This window comes from Melozone crissalis, unplaced genomic scaffold (assembly GCF_028551555.1).
Source record: "Melozone crissalis strain CALT ecotype California unplaced genomic scaffold, PUWL_Pcris_2 ptg000068l_1, whole genome shotgun sequence".
NCBI lineage: Eukaryota > Metazoa > Chordata > Aves > Passeriformes > Passerellidae > Melozone > Melozone crissalis.
In genome coordinates, this window is record NW_026535846.1 from 14,770,001 (window position 1) to 14,791,856 (window position 21,856).

Consider the following 21,856-nt stretch of genomic DNA (forward strand, 5'->3'; position numbering starts at 1 on the left):
CAAGTATTTCCTGGTCTCTCTGTTCATATTTCTGTCCCAGATTGATTGTCAATTGTCCCAGTTGTTGGATCTCCATATAAATTTGTCCTGTGAGTTCTTTTGGGGCAGCAGGACTCTTTAAGTGTTTTGAAATAGAGTGCATAAAAGACCTCCAAGCTCCAGTAAAATGCAGATGTTATAATGAATCATTTCCTTCACAGCATGAATGAAGAAAATTTGTTCCAAATGCCAGCCTTACCCTTCAGAGCAAAAGCTGGAAGAAGTAGTGCAGGAATTGGGGTGATACTTGTGAAAATGCCTGTGCATGGCCGACTAAGACTGTGCAAAGGGGACAGAGACAAGTGGCCTGTTGACCAATGACCCTGCCCTCTCTCCCCTTTTCCCTTTCAGCGTGTTTTATACTGCCAGAAATGCTGTGAGGATCAGGGACTGTGAGAGCAAACTGGGAAAGCACTGTGGTGTTGGAAGGTGTCTTATAAACAGGAATATTTGCATCTAAAATGAAATTGCTGTTGCAAAGTAGATTTACTGACTCCAGTAGTAGTTGCAAATTCTGCCACCTCTTTCAGCTGTGAATCTCAAAGCACACTGAAATGGAAAGATAGTTGGAATTTCTCACAAATGCCCTTGAGAGGGGTGGAGGAGTGCAAAGATGTCACTTCTTCATAAATAGTTATATTTTGACCTGAAAATACTATTTTAAATCAAAACTCCTCTGAAGAGGAGAATAGTGTGGAATTGCCAGACTACACTTCAAAATAGTAATTTCAAAAAAAAAAATGAATTGACAATTTAGCATGTACTACAGCCAACAATGCAGGGTAGGACCAGTTTGAAATTATCCCATAAAAACTGCCTTCATGTCAGTCTTGAAGAGGACTTTAAAACTACAGATCAGCTTTTAAAACATTGTATTAAAACTAGTATTAGTTTTTGTTTTCTTTTTTTGCTTACCTAATTATTCCCTTTGATACAAAAGGAAACCTGGATTTACTGGTGGCCTCAGCATAGCCATGACAGCAGAGCAGGGCAGTGCAAGCTTTTATGTCCTGCCAAAATGTCTTTTTGAGAACCCCACTGTTGGTGGTGCTGTGGGGGTTGGGTTTCTCTGTGGGTTTAGCCTAATTTCCTTCAGATGATGGAAGTAGGTTAGTTTTGCAAAACCAATACAGTCAGTCACGGGAAAAGGTGGGTGTGTGTAAAGGGGCTGCCCTGAATCATTACCTGAACTAGATTTTGAATTATGTACATGGATATTTTGCCTTCCCTCAGCTTCCCTCTACAACATGTGACTTTTAAATTCCAGTTCCTCCTTAGCCTGTAGTTCAGGCTGATTGCTCAGAGATAAAGTTCAAGATCATGTCTTAAATAACAGCATCCTCCTCTGGTGTTTGTTTATTCTCTTTTTCAGAAGAAACAGACTATGATTACAGTGGAAGTGAGGAGGAAGATGATGAGCTGAATGAAGATGAAGGAGAACCAAGGTTAATTTTATTACTGAAATAGAAAATTTGACTGCCCAGGTTGTTGTCATTGAAGGCAGCTCTCCTCAGCCAGAACAGTTTCTTGCTCTGAATCCCAAATGTCCTGGGTCCCCTTTGGTAGCTTTAACTGTTTTGTAGCTGTCAAACATAACTGCTGAGTATGAAATGTCTGTAATAAGCTGCTGTTTTACTTTCCTTGCAGTAGGGGGGAAACTCTCAAATGAATGACCCAATAATCAGCTTCAAGCTGGTTTGTAGCACACCAGGTGTGGCTGTAGAGTCAACTGCTGGAGATGTATAATGATTTGCTAAAGCAGGGCAACAAACATTCTCAAAGCACCTCTATTCTCTCTTTAATGCTGTGTTTTGTCATGTAGAAACCTGCTCTTTGTTTCAGCTCCATCGTTAATCTCCCGGGGGAGTCAACTCTGCGCCGCGAGTTCCTGCGGCTGCAGCAGGAGAACAAGAACCGCTCAGACCCTCACCGGCAGCAGCAGCAGCCGAAGGACCAGGAGAAGTACAAGCAGCAGCTGCTGGCAGAGCGGCAGAAGCGCATCGAGCAGCAGAAGGAGCAGAGGAGGAGGCTGGAGGATGTAGGGGCCTGGCTTGTGCTGTTATTCCACGTCTCGTCTCAAATGAAAAACGTGCCTGTAGGGAGTAGGCTTTGCAGGACAAGAGGGCTGTGTTAGATTGTTAAATCAGCTCAACCTGGATCAAGTCTGGCACCTTGGGAGATCTGTGTCACTTTTGAACACCGTGGTTTTAGATGGGCTCTGTCCTTTTGCTGCTGATAACCTGCCCTGGGCTCTGTGAGCAGACCCCCAAAGGCATTTTGATTGAGTAGGTTTGGTGGTGGTAGCCCTGGCAGATGGGATGAGAGATCCCCATTTCTTCCTCTTATGTATTCCCCACTTTTCAGTCTGTTGGTCTGGTCCAGAGTCTTGGCCCTGCTTTTGTCTAAGATACTAAAAGGCAGCTGATTGCCCTTTCAGGTGCCTGACACACTGTTGTCTTAGAGGGAAAGCTAAATCATAAAATCACAGAACCATTAAGGTTGGAAAGACCTCTAGGATCCAATGCAACCATTAACCCAGCACTGAATGTCCACCACTGTATCTTGGTGCTAAGTGCCACATCCACATACCTTTTTCAACACTTGCAGGAGAGCTGGTTCCATCTCTTCCCTGGGCAGTCTGTTCCAATGCTTGACCAGCCTTTCAGTAAACAAATATTTCCTCATATCCAATCTAAACCTGCCATGGCACCACTTGTTTGTTACCTGGGAGAAGAGCCTGACCCCCACCTGGCTAAAACCTCCTGTCAGGGAGTTGTGCAGAGCAGTAAGGTCCCCCCTGAGCCTCCTTTCCTCCAGGCTGAGCGCCCTCAGCTCCATCAGCTGCTCCTCATCGAACCTGTGCTCCAGACTCCTCCACAGCTCTGCTGCCCCTCTCTGGACATGCTCCAGCCCCTCAGTTTCGCTTTTGCAGTGGCACAACACAAAAATCACCAACGTGTCTCTTCTCTCTTGTATCTGACATAACTTGAGCATTGTGTGAACACTTCAGAGCTGACACCTGTGAAGCACAGTGCTGCTCCAGCAAAATGGGAACACTGGGAAAAAACCCCTCCCTTCTTGAAATGTTGGGAAGACATTTGTCATTAGATTAGTTGTCAGCTGTCAGGGAGATCTCACATGCCTCATAAATAACAGATCTGCCCTGGGCTGCCAAAAGGGCAGAGGTTTCACTTCAGGTTTGGCAGTCACGGTGGTGGCAGCTTGTCCCTGCCCACTTTTGCTCTGTGGTGTCAGGTGTCCCCCCTTTAGTGACTGCAGAGCAGGAAATGGGCCTTGTGATTTATGATCCCTGGCATGAGTAACTGGTGGGTACTAAAGTAAAGTAAAATAAGCAGTGTTGTTCCCTGGCTTTCTTCCAGCACCAGAGGCGAGAGCAGGAGCTACGGAGGCAGCAGGAGTGTGAGCAGAGGTGGCCAGAGGTGAAAGTCAGTCAGAGGAAAGAGGAAAGGGGCAAAGAAGACAAAAGGGCTGTGGAAGATGAATACTTCGTAGTAGATGGACAGAGGAAATTGGAAAAGAAGCAGGTATGAAGAGGGTATTTGCTGACAGCAGTTTGCAGCTCCCTGTTCTGTATCTGATGTCTCTCTCAGTTCCCTGAGGGTGTTCCCATCCTCTGAGTCATGGACCAAGGAAGAACTTCACTAATGCATTTACTGCCTCTTGTTCTGAGATTTAGCCTTCCTTTGAGTTGACTTAGATGTTACTGAGTCACCCTCCATATCTACAGCAGGGACACTGCCTCTCCCACTTTTGTCCCTGCTGTTCCTCTGTGCTGAATTGGTCTGATTGAAATTCCTTTACCCTGAAAGCTTCCAGCATCAGCTAAACCTAAGCTTAGATCTCCAGTCCCCATTTTGCATTCATGTTGTAACCAGGACCATTTCTTTTTCACAAAAACAGTGAAGCAGAGGTTGATTTTAATGCTGAACTGTCATTATCAAGTCTGTCACCTTGACCACAATGTTTTTTCTAATGTTTCAGCTGCAAATTGATTTGTAATCAAACAGAAGCATGCAGTGTTCGATTAAAGACCTCTGGTTTTAGTAAAAGTAAAAAAAACAAATATGTTTTTCTGACCTGCTGTCTAAAAAGCCAAATAGTGTTTGGTGCCATTTTATTCTTCCTGTTACTCAGCGTTCTGACTCTTCTGTCAGCCCTGCTGGAATTGTGGTCTCTGTGTTCTTTGAAAAGCCACTATTTCCAGCAGGCAACTTGGTTGTCCTCCAAGGCATCATTGTCTCTGAGGTCCATCACTCTGTGCTTTCAGAAGATGGAAGATGTGCAGCACAACAGGAAGATGCACAGAACCCTCCCCAAAGATCAGACTCAGCTGCTGTCTCTCCAGCATGACCAGAAGAAGAAGGAGCCTTCCAAGAGTTCAAATGTGGGAGTGCATCCTCCATCAAGCAGCACAAGCAAAGAGGTACTGTCTTGGCCAGGGCAGCATTTTGGTGCTTTGTAGTTTATAATGCTGTAGGAATGCTGAAGCAGAGAGCAGACTGATTTTTAAACCTACATCTGGAGCTTGACCTGTCTTTCTACACACTTATGCTGCAGTCTTCAGTTTCCATTAATATTCAGAGGATAAGGGAAAAGAAGAATTGTTCTGTCACTTCTGCTTGAGTTGAGGGAAGGGTTTGATTGGTGAGTGGACAAATGAGGTTCTTCTGGTCAATAGGTGTCATTCCCTTGTCTTTCAGAGAGGCATGAAATAAGGTAATACCACCTGAGCTTTAATAGAGGTCTTTGCCTGATGTTAGGGTTCACAGAACTGAGCCAGGCAAGAACAGCATCCTGCCCCCTGAGCACAGACCTCTGTGCCCCAACAAGCAGCCTGTGATGCCTTTTCTTGGTTTTTATGTCACAGGGTAAGGTTTGATAGATCAGGGATAGCCACATACAGTCAGCCTGTACTGCAATCCATTTTCCTCCTTTGCTAACTCTGACAGTATTTCTACCCACCAACTCATTCTGGTCACTGTCACCATGCCATGAAAAGCTCTGGGTCCATTTCCATCTCCTCATTCCTAGCATGCTTTTTTGATATTATCCCAACTAGTAAACCCAGTTCTACAGCTGGTGTGTGATTTGTTGTGTTACTAAAGTCTGGGTCAAAATCTCAGCAGCTCACAGGTGCCTCCTCAGTAGAAGAATGGATCTGATGTTCTGTGCAGTCATGGCAAAATGCAGTCATCTTCCCAAAATGCCCAAACAGAGGCATGGGGAGAGCTCATGCACATGTAAATAGGAGAAATGCAGGGCAGCTTCTTAACACCTTGCTGCTGCCATCTTTGTCATCTTCATGTGTGTGTGTGCTGCAACTATTCCCTGAGCTGAAATGTCCTGTACTGATAAATAGTTAAATGTAACTGCTAGAATTGGTGAAATGATGAATTTCAGTAACTGAATAGAGTCTACAGACAGCTAAGCAGCAGCTTGAAGTTAGGAAAACAAAAGATATTAGTGCTCCTTGTTAGAGCAGCAGTTTGTGAAAACGAGAGTAATTCTGTTTGAAGTACAACCTAACTGTCAAAACCACAAATGCCCTGGTTCTAAAGGCTTTATTGTACTGACTGATTAAGCAAATCGTTACTGAAATTTGAATGAACAGCTCTTGAAATCAGTATTTGTTTGATGATGGAGGGCTGGGTTTTATTCCAGCTGAGGAGCAAATTGAGTGTGGACAGAGAAGTAAGCTGCTTTTTCTAAATACACAACATCAAAGTCAATAGAAAAACTTTGCCTTTTCTAGGCCTTTAATGGGTGAAAATGCAACTCTGATGATTAATTTATTTTCTACTTTACTGTAGTTAGAAGACAAAAAACCAATAAAATACTGTCTTAAATACTCATCTCTTGTTTTGGTATGTGTTTTGTAAATTACTCCTTGATAGCAAAATGAAGAATTTAGTGTGCAGTCACTGTTAACTTTTAATTTAGTGTAATTAGTTGCAGATTACTTGCTTTTTAAGTTCACAGCATGAGGCTTTTGTCATTATGGCTGCAACAATATGTTCGAGTTTTAAGGATATTGTAAAATATTATTTACTTAATCTCAGAACTTCTTGGAAGTCACAGATCCTTCCACTAAATTCATAATTGGTGGTACAGCCTTTTTTGGTTGAGACTTCTTTGTCAGCAGTCTTAACTATTTGCAATGATCTAAAAATGCTTTAAAGTTGTAACTGTTTTTAACAGGGATAAGTCAGTGATTTTGCTCCTGTTGATGCTGAACTTTTCCAGTTCATTAGCAAGAGAGATGTTAGCTCCTCTGTTGAGAGGTACATGTATGGGGACAGTGGTAGCCTACTCAACAGTGAGTTTGTACTTTTTAGGGCTCCCGTTTCTAGGACCAGTCATCAATACACAGAAGAGCACAATAATTATAGTTTCATTGAGACATTAAAAACAAACAAAAAACCCTAAAGCCCTCCAAAACCTCAAGTTTAATATTTGGGGATGCAGAACCCTCTCTTGGGAGTTCCTTGGGCCCAGAGCTGAGGGATGAATTATCATCTCTGGCTTTTACATTTTCTTCCTTGCTTATAGTAAAATTTGCCTTTCATTATTATGAGTTGTAGGTAATGAAAATGTGGCCTCAAGAGTGTGTTCACTGGAGCTAGAATTTCGTGGTTTGGCTGTGGTTGTTAGTTTTAGTAACTGGGGGTTTTTTTAGGTTTTGGTCTTCTTTTTTTCCACAGTGAGACAAAGTGGAATAATTTTCCATGTCCTCAGCAGTTTCTAGGCTGTGCTAAGAATATGCTTACCTTTCTGATACAGGCACAAACATCCAGATATAGTGGGAGATACTGTTAAGAATGCCCACCCTAACACAGATACAGGGTATTTTTATGGCATTAATCTCTAGTTTACTGCGTAGAGCTGTTTCCAGGCTGTTGAATCAGAGGATATGCTGAAGATTTACATTAGAGAATGGGAATTAGTCATGTTGAACAGAATTGAAAAGCATAGTGTAGTCAAAACCACAGGATAAAGACTTTTGTAATGAGCAATGCCCTCAGGAAATTTATTCCTTCTAGATCGTGTTCCTCAGTCTTTCTCACAAGTAACATACCAAAAGACAGAGTGTTGAAAGTGTTTTAAGGTAAAAAGCAAAGTGCAGTAGTGTCATTGCTGTGGAAGGGGGTAATTAATGCACAGCAAAACAGAGGCTGCATGTTGTCAAAGATAAGTAAGTATAGACAGATGATTCCTCCCAGCTAAAATCTCAGCCTGCAACCAAAGGAGTGGCCTAGAATACAGCAGATGGAAACTCAAGCCCTTCTCCTTGCTCTGTTTGGAAACTTGATGGAGGAGGAAGGGTTGCAAATAGAGAGGAGATGGTGGTTTTTGCTGTGCCAGGGCTGTCCTCCTTGGTGGGAAGGTCCATTGGAGGTGATGTGTTCTGTGCTGTCATGAAACAGCATCCAGCCCATGAACTGGGGCTGTCTGTGCAATGTGCTGCTGCTTTTGTCCTTCCCAGGCCGAGGAGCGAGCCAAGCAGAGTGACAGCGCACAGCCCCCGCTGTGGCCGGCGGCGCTGGGACACGAGGCCCCCGCGCAGCCCAGGATGGGATCCGGGAGCAGCTCCAGCCCCTGCACCCCTGCCCCACAGAGAGCCCTGCTCGTGCAGGTACTGCACTGCCTGGGGAGGGACAGGGGTGGCTCTAGGCACCGCAGGCTGCAGAGGAGGGTGGGTTATTGGTGACAGCTCAGTTGCTTTCAGTGCATGTCACACTGCCTCACCAGGCAGCAGCATGGGCCTGTATGCTTCTCTGAGCATAGCTGTAATTATGGGTTATTACTATGAGATCAGGCTGTATTATCCTAAATGTTTCGTAAACTCATTGTTGATTTGACTTGGCATGAGCTTCAGGTGAACATCCTGCATGAAAGGTCACAGAGTTATAGGATGGTTTGGGTCAGAAGGGACCTTTAAAAGTCACTTAGCCAAACCTCCCTGCCATGAGCAGGCACATTTCAACTAGATCAGGTTGCACAGAGCCCTGTCCAGCCTGGTTTTGAATGTCTCCAGAGATGGGGCATGTGCAGCCTCTCTGGACAACCTTCTCCAGTGTTGCACCACCCTCATCATAAGAATTTCTTTCCTTACTTTCCTAAAATTCAGGGTTCTGACTTCACCCTTTGCCTGAGCCATATCCTTATGACTATGGACTATGAACTCCACTAGTGTGTGATCACTGCACCCCAGCTGCTCCACCCTTGAATTCACTGATTAGCTCCCCTGTGCTGGTGACCCTCAGGACCAGTAGTGCATCCCCCTGGCAGGGCTGCCTATCACCTGGCTGGAAGAGTTACCCTCTGTGCATTCCAGGATTTGCTGGATTGCCTTCAGCTCACCATGCTGCTTTCCCAGCAGATATCAGAGTAGCTGAAATTCCCCAGCAGGACGATTTGGGGAAGCAGCTCTCCCTTATCCTGCTTTGGCTCGTGCCCTGGAGCGAGTCTGGGAGTCTGGGAGGTGGATGATAGCTGGCTCTTAATGTCTCTGAGTCAAAGCCTCCCTGTGTCTTTTCTCTTCAGCTTGCTTTGCTCTTTGGTGATGATGGAAAAGTCACCAGAAACAGATGTTGTGAGCAGAAAGGCCTCATTTCACCTGATAGCTTTTACCTGGAAAAATATTTATGTTTGTCTTCTCACATCCTTTTTTTCCAGGGCCTATTTGTTGTTTCAAGTCACGAGTATTTTTAGTGGGCTGAGTTGATGGCCTGGCTTGCAGCATCAAATCACTGGAGAGCTATTGCAAGGTCTACAAGAAGGACATTTGTAGCTTAGCCTTGGGCAGAGGCTGGCAGCTTCCCTGAGGCAAATATTTCAGCCCTGTGATAGCAGTGGGAGCGTCCATAGTTTATTGCAGGGCATTTGGGATTCTGCAGGAGCACAGTGTCTGTACAGAGGATAGTCTTGTCCTTCTTGGGAGCCACTCCTGGGATGAGAGGCTGCACCTGGGACAGGGTCATTCCTCTGCACCCTGTCAGTGCTTTCCTGTTTTGTAGCACCACTCCAAGTTACTGAGGGGAGTGGTGAGGAATGAAGCAGTATTTACCAACTTCTTTCACATTTCTTGATGAAGATTACACTACAGAAAATGTATGCAGTTCAGAGTGATGGTGTTACTTAAGGATAACAGCAGCAAGTGATGCACAGTGGTTGCTGTGATTTCAGTCTCTGCTGGGAGGTGCCCTGGTGCCCCCTCACAAGGCAGAGCTCCAGCTGACAGTGCATGTGGACAGGGAGAAGCCAATCTGTGCTGCTGCCTGCTGTGTTCACATGGAGTCCACATGAGCTTCAATGGGTAATTTATCAATCCCCTGAAGGGTTATTTTTCCCTTTGCTGGATGGGAGCAGCTGTTGCTGCTAATGGCAGCATGTTTGGACAGGCTGCCTGCATTAACTGCATGAGGTGTTTAGGCAATACAAGTGATGGGTCAGGTAGTCACCTGGAGATTAAAAACCTGGAGATTAAAACCCACAAAAATATACTTGTGAAATTCAGTATGTGGGTGCCTAGTTGATTTAAAATAAAAGTGAACTGTTGAGTTAAAATGCAAGCTGAATTCATCAGAGATGCTGCACTGAAGAACTTCCAGCTACATTTGTCAGAGAGTTTGCCATCACTGCTCTGCTCAGACAAAAATTACTTCTTATTTTCAACAGTCATATTCTGTGAGATCTTGTGGCACATCCTGGATGCCCATATCTCTCTCAGAATTATTTCACTGAAAAACTTTACACAGCTCCTGAGGTGAAAGGAGCGTGATTTCTCAATGCCTTACATCCTTTCTGTCTACTGTGGGAAATGTGAGATTCAGAGTGTACAATTCCACCTGCTTTGTTCCAGGTTTGTGTTTACTGCAGTACACAGCAGATCTGGCTCTCTGGTTGTGCTGGTGTGGGATGAGCTGGTTTGGACTGCTTGCAGAATTCCACAGAGGCTTCTTGAACAAAGTCACTGAGTCTGATCATCTGCCCAGCATCTCCTGCTGCCTGACTAGTGGAAAAATTTAGCTCACATCTAAAATTAGCTCCATTTTTAATTAACTCTTGTAGTTTTCCTATAGGATTTGCTAGGTAGATATTCTCTATTGTGTGGGTTGATGTGACTGAATCTGAACAAGAAGTGTAACAATATTACAAGAGCTAGCTGTGTGTAAAGCCATGGAGTGCCCTAGTATCCCAGAGTACCTGCTCAGAAGTTTAAGAAATTCCTTTTCCTTATGCTGTTTCCTAACACTTGCACTTAATCTATCTCCTCTATGTAGATTCAGTTCAAATTAGTAACCTGGGCATCCTCCAAAAAGCAGTACAGCCTTTTTTCAAAACTTCTTGCTTCTAAATGGTTTTAAACTAACTCTAGTAATGAGTCTTTTGTGCTGTATCACCTTATGTTATCTTGTGAATCAAAGTGTTCTTTCTCTTAGCTCAGCTACACGTCCCTTTATGGTTTGAGGACATACAGTAGGTAACACTTTCTCTGCCAATGCTTTCTGTGCTTGAGGAGAGCTGCTGTTCTTTAGATATTACTTATGAGAAAAACAATTTAAAGTTCAAATCTCAGTTGTTTAGAATCATTGTTAGGTGGAGGGTTTTAAATTATTTTCCCTTTACAAACCTAAGGAGAATATCAAACACTGATTTTGGGGGTTATCTGAGATGGTTTTGGCTTGCTTGTGGAAGCAGGTGTTTGTTCCTGGCTTTGCATAGAGCTGGTGTACTGGGCAGAGTTTGGATTCACTTACATCATGACTCAGCAAAGCTTATCCATGCTTTTAAACACAAATAGTTTTCTGGTAATCAGCAGGACTCAAAGGCTGGAATTTAAAAAGAAATATATGTATCTTGTTGAAAAAATGGCAAGGAAAAGAAAATCCTCCTATATTCTGATAATGATACACCTGCTACAAAATCTGTTTCTGTACCCACAATGAATCTCTTCAGGTGAGCACTTTGCTGCTCAAATAATTCTGGTTAACTAAAAACTGTTATTAGAAACAATCTTGTTGGACAAAAAGGTATTTTGAAAGGACATATGTTACAACTGCTGAAAAAGCTGTTTTCTCTAAAGAGAGTCAACAGAACATATTGTCCCAAAAAGACAGGAAAAGCATCTGAATAACTAAGTGAACTTCTCAGGACTGGTTTTGGCAGTTGACTTTGCCATACAGGTCTGGGAGGTTGCAATGAGGCATCTTTGACACCTTTTATCTAGTTTTGGAATTACTGCCTATCAGTATTTAATTGACATTGAACATTGTTCCCATGGAATTCTGTCTTGTACAGTTACAGAGAGTTCACAATCCTATTATCTTCTTGAAAGCTGTGTGAAGTTCTTGTTACTGTGGTTTACTTTTTAGGATGGATAAACTGGAGAATTGTATAGACTTACCTGATAAATCAATAAAATACTCATTTGAGTAATTATTTGGGAAAAATGTACTGCAAGTGCCTCTGGTCTAAGGTGCAGTAACTCAGTTGGGACACAGGAGTTTGAACTCTGACTCAGAAAAAAATTGCAAACTTCATTCTTAGGCCTCCAAGTGTTGGAGGTGCTGATCTTGCTGTGTATTTGAGGAAGAGGCACCTCCCAGAGAGCCCTGGCCCAGCATTGCATGGGAGATCAGACAAGGTGAAGCAGAGAGTGGTACAGCTTCAGGCATTGCTCTAATACTTCTTCTATTTCTGTAATATCAAATTGATTCCAGCATAGCAGAATCTGCCCTGCAGACAGGCCCAGCTCAGACAGAGTTTCTGTGTGCTCTGTCTTGGTCTTGTGTCCAAGAGGATTTCTCATTTCAGGGAGGCAGGACTCTCAGCTGACACATTTAACACTGAGTTTCTTCCTCTTTGGCAGACACTGGAGTAGCAGATCATCAGAGTGTAGATTTCTTCTTTTACATGCAGAAAAAATCAGAGAACTGAATGTTGAATATTTTAATTTGAGTTTTGCACCACTTACTTCTTGTTCCCTTAAAGTGAAGACTTTGTAAGGAAGTAACTTGATTTCTTCCCCTTCCTCTGCTGTGATTCGGGTTTTTGCTATCCTAGTGCTCTAAGTGGGTGCCTTTAGAGATGTTTTAAACACAGGTGGCTGCAATGGGATCACCTGGACTTGACCACCCATGAGGGTGTAATCTGAACATAATTACATTCTTTCTTACTGCATTGTCACATTTGATCTTTCTTTCTTTTTTTTTTCAAGTAATTGAAAAATTTGTTTCAGAGGAGGACCAGGGTCCCCTCATAATCACTGGAGCACTTAAAAAGTCTTTGCAGCTGGCAATTTGCCTCCACTGACTGTGAGTTGGTGGTGGCCATGCAATGAATAGCTCAGAAGTCAACATCTAAGTTAGGGGAGGTGAGTTCCAATGGTGATGAGGCTATGGAAATCCTGCAGTGGAAGCATTGTCCAGGTTTTAATGAAATGTAGTGATTCCACAGCATTTTTTGCATCATCCAGGTAGTTAGTTCCCTGTGCATTGCCAGTGACCTAGTTGCTTCTCCACAGATTTACGAAAGGGGGGTGTGGGTGTGCGTGTATGTGTGTATGTATATATACACAGAGAGAATAAATTTTTTTTACTATTTCTTTTTGTTGCACCCTTCACCTTGGGATATTTGTGCCTAACATACTAACATGCTGGAAATTAATAGCTCACTGCACAGTGAGCAAGGTAGGGCTCTATCCAGACACAATATTCCTGCTACACTTAGTAGATGTTTAATCTCCAAGGCAGAACCATTGATCTCTGTTGAGACTGCAGCCTGTTAGGTAGGCAGGGAAGTGCAATTCACCACCACATGTTTTGTTTATTTCAAGTGTGAGAATTTCCGGGCTAGTAAGGACGTGTACCACAGCAGCTCCCTGTCAGACATGGTGACAGCTCCACTCAGCCCTGGGCAGGACGAGGTGTTCTGGAGCATGAGCCACAGCAAAGAGCAGCCCCCAAAGGTGGGTAAAACTCGGGGTGTTTGTATTGGGGGTTGATTGCACTGCACTGTGTAGTATCCACCCTCTGCACTTCATAAAACTCTGAAAATCTCATTGCTTGTGTATAAACTGGATCACACTAATCTAGAAAGAAAGATGCAAATTTACAGGGAGGTTGGTGGTGTGGGTTTATGTGTATGTGTATGTCGTGGTTTGACATTGGCCAAATGCCAGGCACCCACGAAAGCCATTCATTCACCTTCTTTTGCTTTCAGCTGAGCAGAGGAGAGGGAAAAGAATTAACAAAGGGCTCATGAGTTGAGATGAGGACTGGGAGAAGACACTCTAAGGGCAAAACAGGTTCAGATTTAAAGGTATAAAGTAAATTTATTATAACAGAGTCAGAGGAGGATAATGAGAAGTAAAATAAGCCTTTAAAACACCTTTTTTCCCCTCAGCCCCTCCCTTCTTTCCATCAACAATGCAATGAGACAGGGTGTGGAGATTTGGTCAGTTCATCACTTGAGATCTTCTGTTTGCTCTGGGAGAGGAGTCTTTCCTCTGCTGTGCTGTGGGGTCCCTCCCACAGGTAAACATGGGAGGGATGTGGCATGGGTCACCCCTCCACAGGGTGCCATCCTCTAAGGATAGGATGCTCTAGTTTGGAAGCAAGGGCCCTCTCTCTCTGTCTCTAGAAGCAGGGGCCCTCTCTCTCCACTCGGGTCTGTCACTGGATCACAGCTTTCTCTGGCATCCACCCACTCTGGTGTGAGCACTTTTCCCATGGGCTGTGAGGGGATCTCTACTTCCCCCCTGGACTTCATGCATTACAGAGGGACAGTTTGTTTAACCATGTTCCCCATGCAGAGGAATCTCATGTGCAGTGCTTGCACCTGCTCCCCCTCTTTTTCCATGGACCTTGGTGCCACCATGTTGTCCTCACTTCCTCCTCTTCTCTGACTAGAAGTAAAACTGTTGCCCATAGGTACCATTGCCAACAAGTTCCTCCAATTCAACAATTCCTACAGGACCCTGCAGCCCCGAGAGGTTGATCTTGTTCAGGTTCAGTGTCAGGCTTAGATTTAAGTTCACAGGTTCACCCACCATGTTTTCACAGCTGACCAGGCAGCCTTGCTGCCATTGTGTGGGCAATGGCGGCCCTGGCGTTGTTTGAGGCCTCTCTTGGTGAGGGCCCAGGGCAGGAGAAGCCGCTGCCAGCCCTGCTGCCATTGTGTGGGCAATGGCGGCCCTGGCATTGTTTGAAGCCTCTCTTGGTGAGGGCCCCGGGCAGGAGAAGCTGCTGCCGGCCCTGCTCTCCTGCCCTCAGCAGGGCTGGCTGGGGCAGCCATACAGGCCAGGCTTGCTGCAGGCCACACCGAGATGGCGGCAGCTGTGGTGGCACAGATCACACAGCGCCGGGGCTGTGCTGGGACGGCCCTGGGAGGGGCACCTCACCAGCTCTGGGGAAAAACTGCCAGTGCTGTTTGGATTTTCTTCTTAAATATGTCACCACAGAGGGGTTACCAACCTCTCTAATTGGGCCAGCAGCGTGTCCATCTCCAGAGCCATCAGAGATTGGCTCTGTCAGACACGGTGGAAGCTTCCAGCAGCTTCTCACAGAAGGCACTTCTGTGGCCTCCCAGCTACCAAACAATCAGGCCATGTCAAATCAACACAGTGTATAATATCTGCACACATATTATATCTGCAGGATCTGTAATTGCAGACACACCTCTTTTGTTAGACCAGGTATTTGTAGCAGCCTGTTTGGTGAAAAGGTCTGGCTTGTTGTGGAAAAGCTTGTTAGCTTGTGTAATTGAGGTGATGGTGTGTTTCTCTTTCTAACAGAATTTCTAAGAGCAAGTCCAAGACTATTTGAGCAGGAAGTCATATGCCCATGTGTGTATTTATTTTATTACTTTGCAGTTGAGGGTGGGTGTGTGTGTCTCATTCCCCAGCCTGTGGTAACAACATGAGGTAATCCACCAGCTGGGGAAAGCTGCATTTGGTGACTGCAGGTGCCTTTCACTGTCTGCTTTAAATATTGACCAGGAATGATACTGACTCTGAGGAAAGGTGCAAACCTCTTTCTGTCTGCACCCTGATAGACTGCACTGGCTGAGAGGAAACTGGAAGCACCTGCTGCTGACTTGCAGCTTCCAGTGCTGATATCATGGAATACCTCCCCACAGGTTCCACTGAACTATTGTTCATTTCTGTTGGTTAGTCTTATTTTTTCATTGATACAGGATAAGAATTATCAAGGTTTATTGACTTGGTTTATTTATTAAAATATCAATAGCAACCTTGAAATGTTTGATTAAATCCTTAAGGTTCCAGAAAGGACAACCTCAAAATTTTACAGCAGGGATCAGCCTGGCCATCAGAGATGCCTTTCAAGGTAAGCTCTACAGTGTTTTATGCTTATTCTAAACTAAATTTACACTGTATATTTTATAGACATGCACTGTGCTTATACTGTGTTCTATGCTTAAAGTAATTTTTTAATGCTGTTTTATTGTCAGTAGGAAAATTGAAGTGTCTGGCAGATGCTCTACCTCAGTGGCATTGGTTTCAAAGGACAGTCAGGTGTCTGGGTTTGGTGAGGGGGGTCTGACCTCAAGTCCTTCTACAGACACTTTTAATTACAGCTTGTGCTGCTTGTTTTGCCTGATAGTAGCTTGAACAGGCAGCTTGTAGATGTATTGTGACATTTTTGGCAGTCTTCCCTTAAGGCTGGTGTACTTTTTTCATATCCCAGGAGAAAAGACCAAGGATGTCTAGAGCTCAGCAGTAAAGGGCAGCCCCCACTGGATGTCTAATCAGGGAACAGAATGGGTTGGAGAGACTGGAAAGTGAAGTAGATTTAGCTGAAATAACAAAGTGATGTGCAGAATTTCTGATGAGTCAGAGTCAGAAACATCGTCTGAAATAACTTTCAAGTGAAATCAAGCCCTAAGTGTTCCCCACTTGGGAATTACAGGAGGGAAAGCAGAAAAGAAATGTTTAAGTAATTGTCAGTGTTACAAATGAGTGACTTCTGGGACTGGGTTTCTGGTTGAGCCACTGGCTTCGCAGTTTATTTTACTGTCCAATGCATTTCTTTCTCCACTGATAAGTGACTGCTGATGTATCTTCTAGGAAGGTAGTGGAGCAGTTCTCTTGAGTTGTAAAGCCATGAGATTTTGGAATCAGGACTGACATTTGCCTCTGAAGATTCCAAGGGAGATGTAATGTAGGATATTTTGTAATGACTTGGAAATCTCTGTAGTCTCCCAGGATGACTGCCCAGAGGAAACTGTCCCCTCCATCATCTCCTCTCACTCCTGGGTGGCCCTGCTTGGAGCAGCAATGAAGTTTAGTTATCCAGAGTATGACCTTGTACTGTAACAGCAGGAGCTCTGTTCCAGTCTCTGTTCCAGCACACGAGAGTCTCATCTGCTTTTTGTCTTTCTGCTCAGTAACACTCATCAGTCATCCCCTGGGGGACATGCTCTGAAGCTGAACAGTAGCAGCAGCACTCCTGGCACCAAGCAGTGGGAGATGGGATCTCATCAGAGCAGCTGGTCAACCTCAGGTGATTCCTAAGTCAAAAATCCGTCAGTCAGAATGTGCTAAACTCCTGTGACATGAAATGGTCTTCTGCAGGGTGTCAAGTTCTGCATTGCAAATGGGATATGTCCTTTTAATCACATCCTCTGGTGAGAGGCTTTTGAAGGCCCTCTGGATTTTATGGTCCCATGTCCCTAAAATATAAGTATCTCCTCTTCTGAGTTAGAAAAGTGACTGTGAATATATTTTCATATGGAAAATTTGAATTGCCTCAATTAAGAATTGGAAAAAATAATTTCTGTTGCAGTTAGTGACACAATTGAAACTCAGCAGAGCCAACATTCCAGAAATACAGATGTGATTCAATACTGATACTCACTCATTGGCAAATTCTGCTCTTTGCACTGCCCACTGATAAGATGATACACTTGAGCAGTTGATGTACACTAATATTTCTGCACTTTAATAATGTACTGGCAAAAGGAACATAAAGCATAAATCTCTCTACAGCACATTATGAAATATTTCTCCAGTATTCTTTTATGTGCAGAAAGATAGTGGAATTGAAAAAAAAAAAAGGGCATTAGAAGTTAAAAGGAAGATAAAACCATCTGATTTAGGCAAACTACAGCTTAGTAATCTCCTTTGCTGTCAGGAAGTGGTGTAGGAATGCAGCAGCTTGCAGTGGTTGTGAGGTGTTTTGCAGTACAGATTCTGGTTGCTGAGGTTCTGGCAGATGGGGATGTGGAGAAATGGACAGCTTTTTTTCTCTCCTGCTACTCCCATGGGTGTTTGCTGTGGGTCAGCTGCAGGGCAGTTCTTGCGCAGCCCCTCACAGAGCTCTGGTGTGCCACTAGGCCTTACATCCAGGTTGGCCACTAAAGACTGGGAACATGGGGAATCCAAGTCAAAGCGGGGTGGATGCAAAAAATGTTCTGAAACCACCCCAGTGATCTTATGAGGTCATTTATTTTTATATTGAGGTTTACATTGTTAATTTAAAAGCCCTTGATAAATGAGAACAAATTGCTTATTTATTACTCTTACACAATCAAGCCAGCTTTGCTTTTACCATCTACACAGAATAGGAAGCTTTTCTTCGAGAGAAATCCAAATCACATTTTAAATTGCTTGGGTTTTGTTTCTTTTTGCTCTTATGTCATTTTGTGTTTGAATAACAGAGTTGAACAACATGCAACAGCCCAGCTCAACTTTGCAGAGTCCATGTGATGTGTAACTCCTGTGCTATTTTGGCATGGAGAAACAAAAATCTCAACAGAAATGGAAAGAATAGAAAACCTCCCTTGTGGTTTAAACTGTCTCCTTGAGTTCTTAAGTGTCATTAAATTACAGCTAGTTCTGGCATATGGCATTTCAGATGGAGTTTGTTGCTTTCCCAAACCCACAGGGATAATGAATTGGAGGAAAGGGCTATAAATACTTTAAAGCTAATAGTTCTGCTGAGTTGCTTAGTTGCTTATTGACCAGTAAGGAATTGTGAGTTTTGAAAGCTTTGCAAAATGGATGAAGACATGAAACCATTGTGACAAAACTAAATTACCAAATGTAAATCCTAATTTGTGTGAGCTTGAATTCTCCCCCCTTAACTCACAGGGAGTCCTGTTGGTAACAGTGGGGTAGTCATGGGAGAAGCTGCTGAAAAAGGCAAGTGTTGAGCTGGCCAGGGTGTCCCAGGGCAGGATGAGGGGACAATGGCTTGTGTGCAGAGCATCCCTTGAAGGCTTGAAGGAAGGTATTAGGATGCCCTCACCTTTTCCCTTGCTCCCTTTCCATGGAGCTCTGGCTGATGTGCAGTGGGAGTGTGTTGCCAAGGGTTTGGTTTGCTTGTCTTACTCTTGCTGCATGAAAGTGCACCAGTATCAATTTATGTATGTAATATTGCAGCTTCTAGAACCACTGGGAAACAAGCAATGAGATTTTCCTTTGCAACAAAGAGAAAAGAGAAGTTTGTCAGCAGAGACTGGTATCTGCTTTGGGTCCTAGCTCTGTGTGCTTGTCTTGCTCTCTCACCTGCTGCATATACACTTAAAAAAAGAAACTTTTGTGGTTTTTTACCCCCAGGGAATCCAGGACTGGCCAAGGCAGAGAATGTTTTGTCCCAGAACCACGTGCAGCTGCATCAGAAGCCTGAAAAAGTTTCTCATCCAGGCCAGATTGCAGTAGGTTCTTTTAAATCTGCTGATACTTTTAATTTGTCCATCGTTTTCACTGAGGGGTCTGTCTGTGCAGACAGCTCTGTTTTGGTGTGTGAGTTTGCTGTCACTCATGAGTCAGCCTGAGGGATGTATGAGGCTGCGTCAGTGCTTTCAGTCCAGGTCTGACTTGTGTCCAGCTCAGGTCCTCAGCAGTGTCCAGTTTTGGCTCAAGTCACTTTCCTGTGTGAGATGCCCACCTGTATGGACCAACAGAACCAGATCAGCTTCCTAGTAAAGCTTTTTTTGGGGTGGAAGTGACCATAACTCTGTATGCTGGGACAGTAAAATACAGCAGGTGCTGTTTAACAGTGGGTTCTTCAGCTGAGTTTTCTTTGCTCAGAGTCCAGGCTCCTTTGCCAAGGTGAAGGACAGTGCCAACTCCTTGTTAAAAGCAGCAGACTATTCCTCCTCAAGTGATGAAGGCAGCAGCAGCAGCAGCAGTGAGGAAGATGACACAAACCACACAAGGTTGGCTTGATTGTTGTTATTATTATTATTATTAATAATGTTATTCTCATTACACAATTCTAAATATCTAGGAAAAGCTGGCATGCCTAAATACTCCCCCTCCTTTGAAGTTGCTATCACTCATTTGTGTCAGTTGTAATTAAGCAATTTAATTGCATTTTAATGAACTCCTGGGGGTAAATGTTTGCTCCATCAGATGTGTACAGGGTAATAATATACTTGATGACTTACTGCCCTGGGACAATGAGGAAATGTCTTGTTTTAACTGGATATGCTGGGCAATGCTTTTATAGGGATTAGTTCACATTGATCTACATTTATATGGAATTTTTGAAAGAAAACGGAGAGGGAGACAAAAATGTAAAAACTGTATGCCTTCATGACAAATACAGGTTAAACTGGAGAAAACAAGGCAAACATGACCCTTGAGATCACACAGTCTTTTCACTCTGGGAGAAATAATTGCCACTGAAAAGTTGATTTCTTCACCAGGGCTGTTCATGAAAAGGAGAGATGGTTTTGTAAAATGTGCTGTATTTTTAATACTGACATTCTGCATCTGCTGTGCTTTCCAGCTGATGCTGTGGCTTGTCCCACAGCTGATCCCACCTGAACTGTGTCTCTGTAGCTTTCCAGTTTATCTTGCTGGTTTTGTGACTGCCATCTTGTGTTGTTCTACCTGCCATGTAAAATGTGTATTCTACTGAGAAATAGTGGAGCAAGAATAGCTTGCTGCTCCAAGAGAAGGGAGTCAGGGGGTCAGGAACAGCAAACAAACATTTTTTAGCATTGGTGAATGAAACTTCTGATTTTCTTACAAAGAGACTCCAGTTTAATTCAGCTTTTAGGATTTACTTTGAAGTGCATCCCAGGGCCACAGAGCTCTCTGGGATGGAGCTCTTGCTCTTCTGACAGAATTACAGATGCAATTTTGTCAGGTGTCAGGCAGAGATGCCCAGATTTGGAGCATTGTTGGCAGGTTATTGTGTTGGGCTGGTACCACTCATTTCCCCTCTGCTGTTCTGAAGAGGTAGAATTTTTGTGCCTGCATATGCTGCTCATTTGCATTTCTGAAGTTCATTTTCAAGGCTGAGATGAGGAAAAAGATAGTTAAAAATCTTGTAGCTTATTCAGTGCACCTGAAAGAGCTGACTTTCACTGTAATGCCTTTGTTTTCCTACTGATCCTCTTCTAAACCACCTTATTCTGATCTGTAAAAAGTTTTATTCACTCTAGGTCATAGAATTCATCCTAGACCTCAGAAAGACTCTACATAAAAATATGGATTTGCCCTGTAGCAATGACTTTGCTGTGTAAGTGTCAGATTGCTGTGATCCTTGCATGCTGTATGATTTGAAGGAGTGGTATCACTGCCTTTGGAACTCTGCATTTGTTATTTGCATCTCCTCTGTGTCTGAGATCCACCCATCCTCTGGAGAGGTGCAGTTAGGATGCTCCTTGTCACGTTTACCTTCCTGTGCACACAACCACTGCCAAGTAAATAGCAAATAGGATAGTGATCTGACTGAAAGGAGCAGCCAGTGTTGAAACTGCATATTCTGGCTGAACTGAAGGGTTTGGGGGTATTTTTCTCTCTAAGGCATGTAGGATCTGAAGCCCCTTGCACTCTGGAGTGTTTCTGAGGGGGCTCTGCCTGAAGCACCTTGGGCCAAGTTTTAGTGGGCTGCTGAAACGAGTGATTTCCTGTGATTTCCTGTTCTTGCCTGGGCTGTGGCACAGCACCTGATGTCCACACTCCAGCTTTCCTGGAGGTGCCCAGTAGGGCTACATCTGGGACATCTGCAAGAGAAGGAGTTTCTTATGTTCTTGGATGAATCCTGGTAACCACCCTGAGAAGGCTCCTTTCTGAGCATGCTGGACTAAGGGCTGCTGTGTTTCACCAGTAAAGCAACTTCTGGTCTTGTTTTTCTTTGCAGTGAGATGAGCCAGAATTCTTCCTCACACACTCCAGTTTTTTGTTTTTGAGGAAAGAGTGTCAGTTTATAGGATCCAGTGTCTTACCTCCCTGTTTAGCACATCTATTCCACTGATATTAATTTCTCCTACTTTATGGAGTGCTTCCTCCTCCAGTGCCTGCAGTATGCCCCTAAAACACTGAGTATCCTGGGACTCATTTGTATAGTTCAGTTTCCTCTCTGTGCTCTTTGATTGCTGTTTCCTACCAGCATTTGGACAATGTGGATGCAGGTGTGTGCTTCCTAGGAATTACTGTCTCCCTCTCCTAAGTTGGAGGTTGACATTATTTAAGATCAGCTGCTGTTTGCTTCCCTAATAAGAACAAGTCCTGGCATTCACCATTGATCCTAATCCACATCTTGTCATTCCTTCTAAGTTTAGTATGCAAATATTTACCCACTCACATAGAATGGGGAGAGAATCCAAAACGAAAAAATAAACAACAAAAAAATCCCACAAAAACTTCTACTCCTACACACCCATCTGAAATCAGTAGATTTCTCACCAAACCTTCTTTGTTATCACATGGGGACTCATTTAAAAGAAAAAAAATACATTTCAGTCTACTACCAGTTGGCACATAGTACTGCAGAACCCTTCACACTGGCTGAATCCAGACAGTTTTATAATTACT

General features: G+C 43.8%; 1 protein-coding gene across 2 annotated transcripts in view; it reads left to right on the plus strand.

Moving 5' to 3' along the window:
- Positions 1 to 21,856, plus strand: part of LOC128945704 (mitogen-activated protein kinase kinase kinase kinase 4-like) — an 85,680-nt gene that overhangs the window by 43,108 nt on the left and 20,716 nt on the right. The window contains exons 11-20 of one of the 2 annotated variants that reach the window (XM_054289522.1): positions 1,412 to 1,484; positions 1,882 to 2,077; positions 3,420 to 3,584; positions 4,328 to 4,483; positions 7,544 to 7,693; positions 12,899 to 13,030; positions 15,343 to 15,410; positions 16,471 to 16,586; positions 18,644 to 18,741; positions 19,118 to 19,245. In XM_054289522.1, the coding sequence (XP_054145497.1) occupies positions 1,412 to 1,484; positions 1,882 to 2,077; positions 3,420 to 3,584; positions 4,328 to 4,483; positions 7,544 to 7,693; positions 12,899 to 13,030; positions 15,343 to 15,410; positions 16,471 to 16,586; positions 18,644 to 18,741; positions 19,118 to 19,245 (1,282 nt within the window). The remainder of the gene's footprint in view (positions 1 to 1,411; positions 1,485 to 1,881; positions 2,078 to 3,419; positions 3,585 to 4,327; positions 4,484 to 7,543; positions 7,694 to 12,898; positions 13,031 to 15,342; positions 15,411 to 16,470; positions 16,587 to 18,643; positions 18,742 to 19,117; positions 19,246 to 21,856) is intronic. The other variant, XM_054289521.1, reaches the window with a different exon arrangement.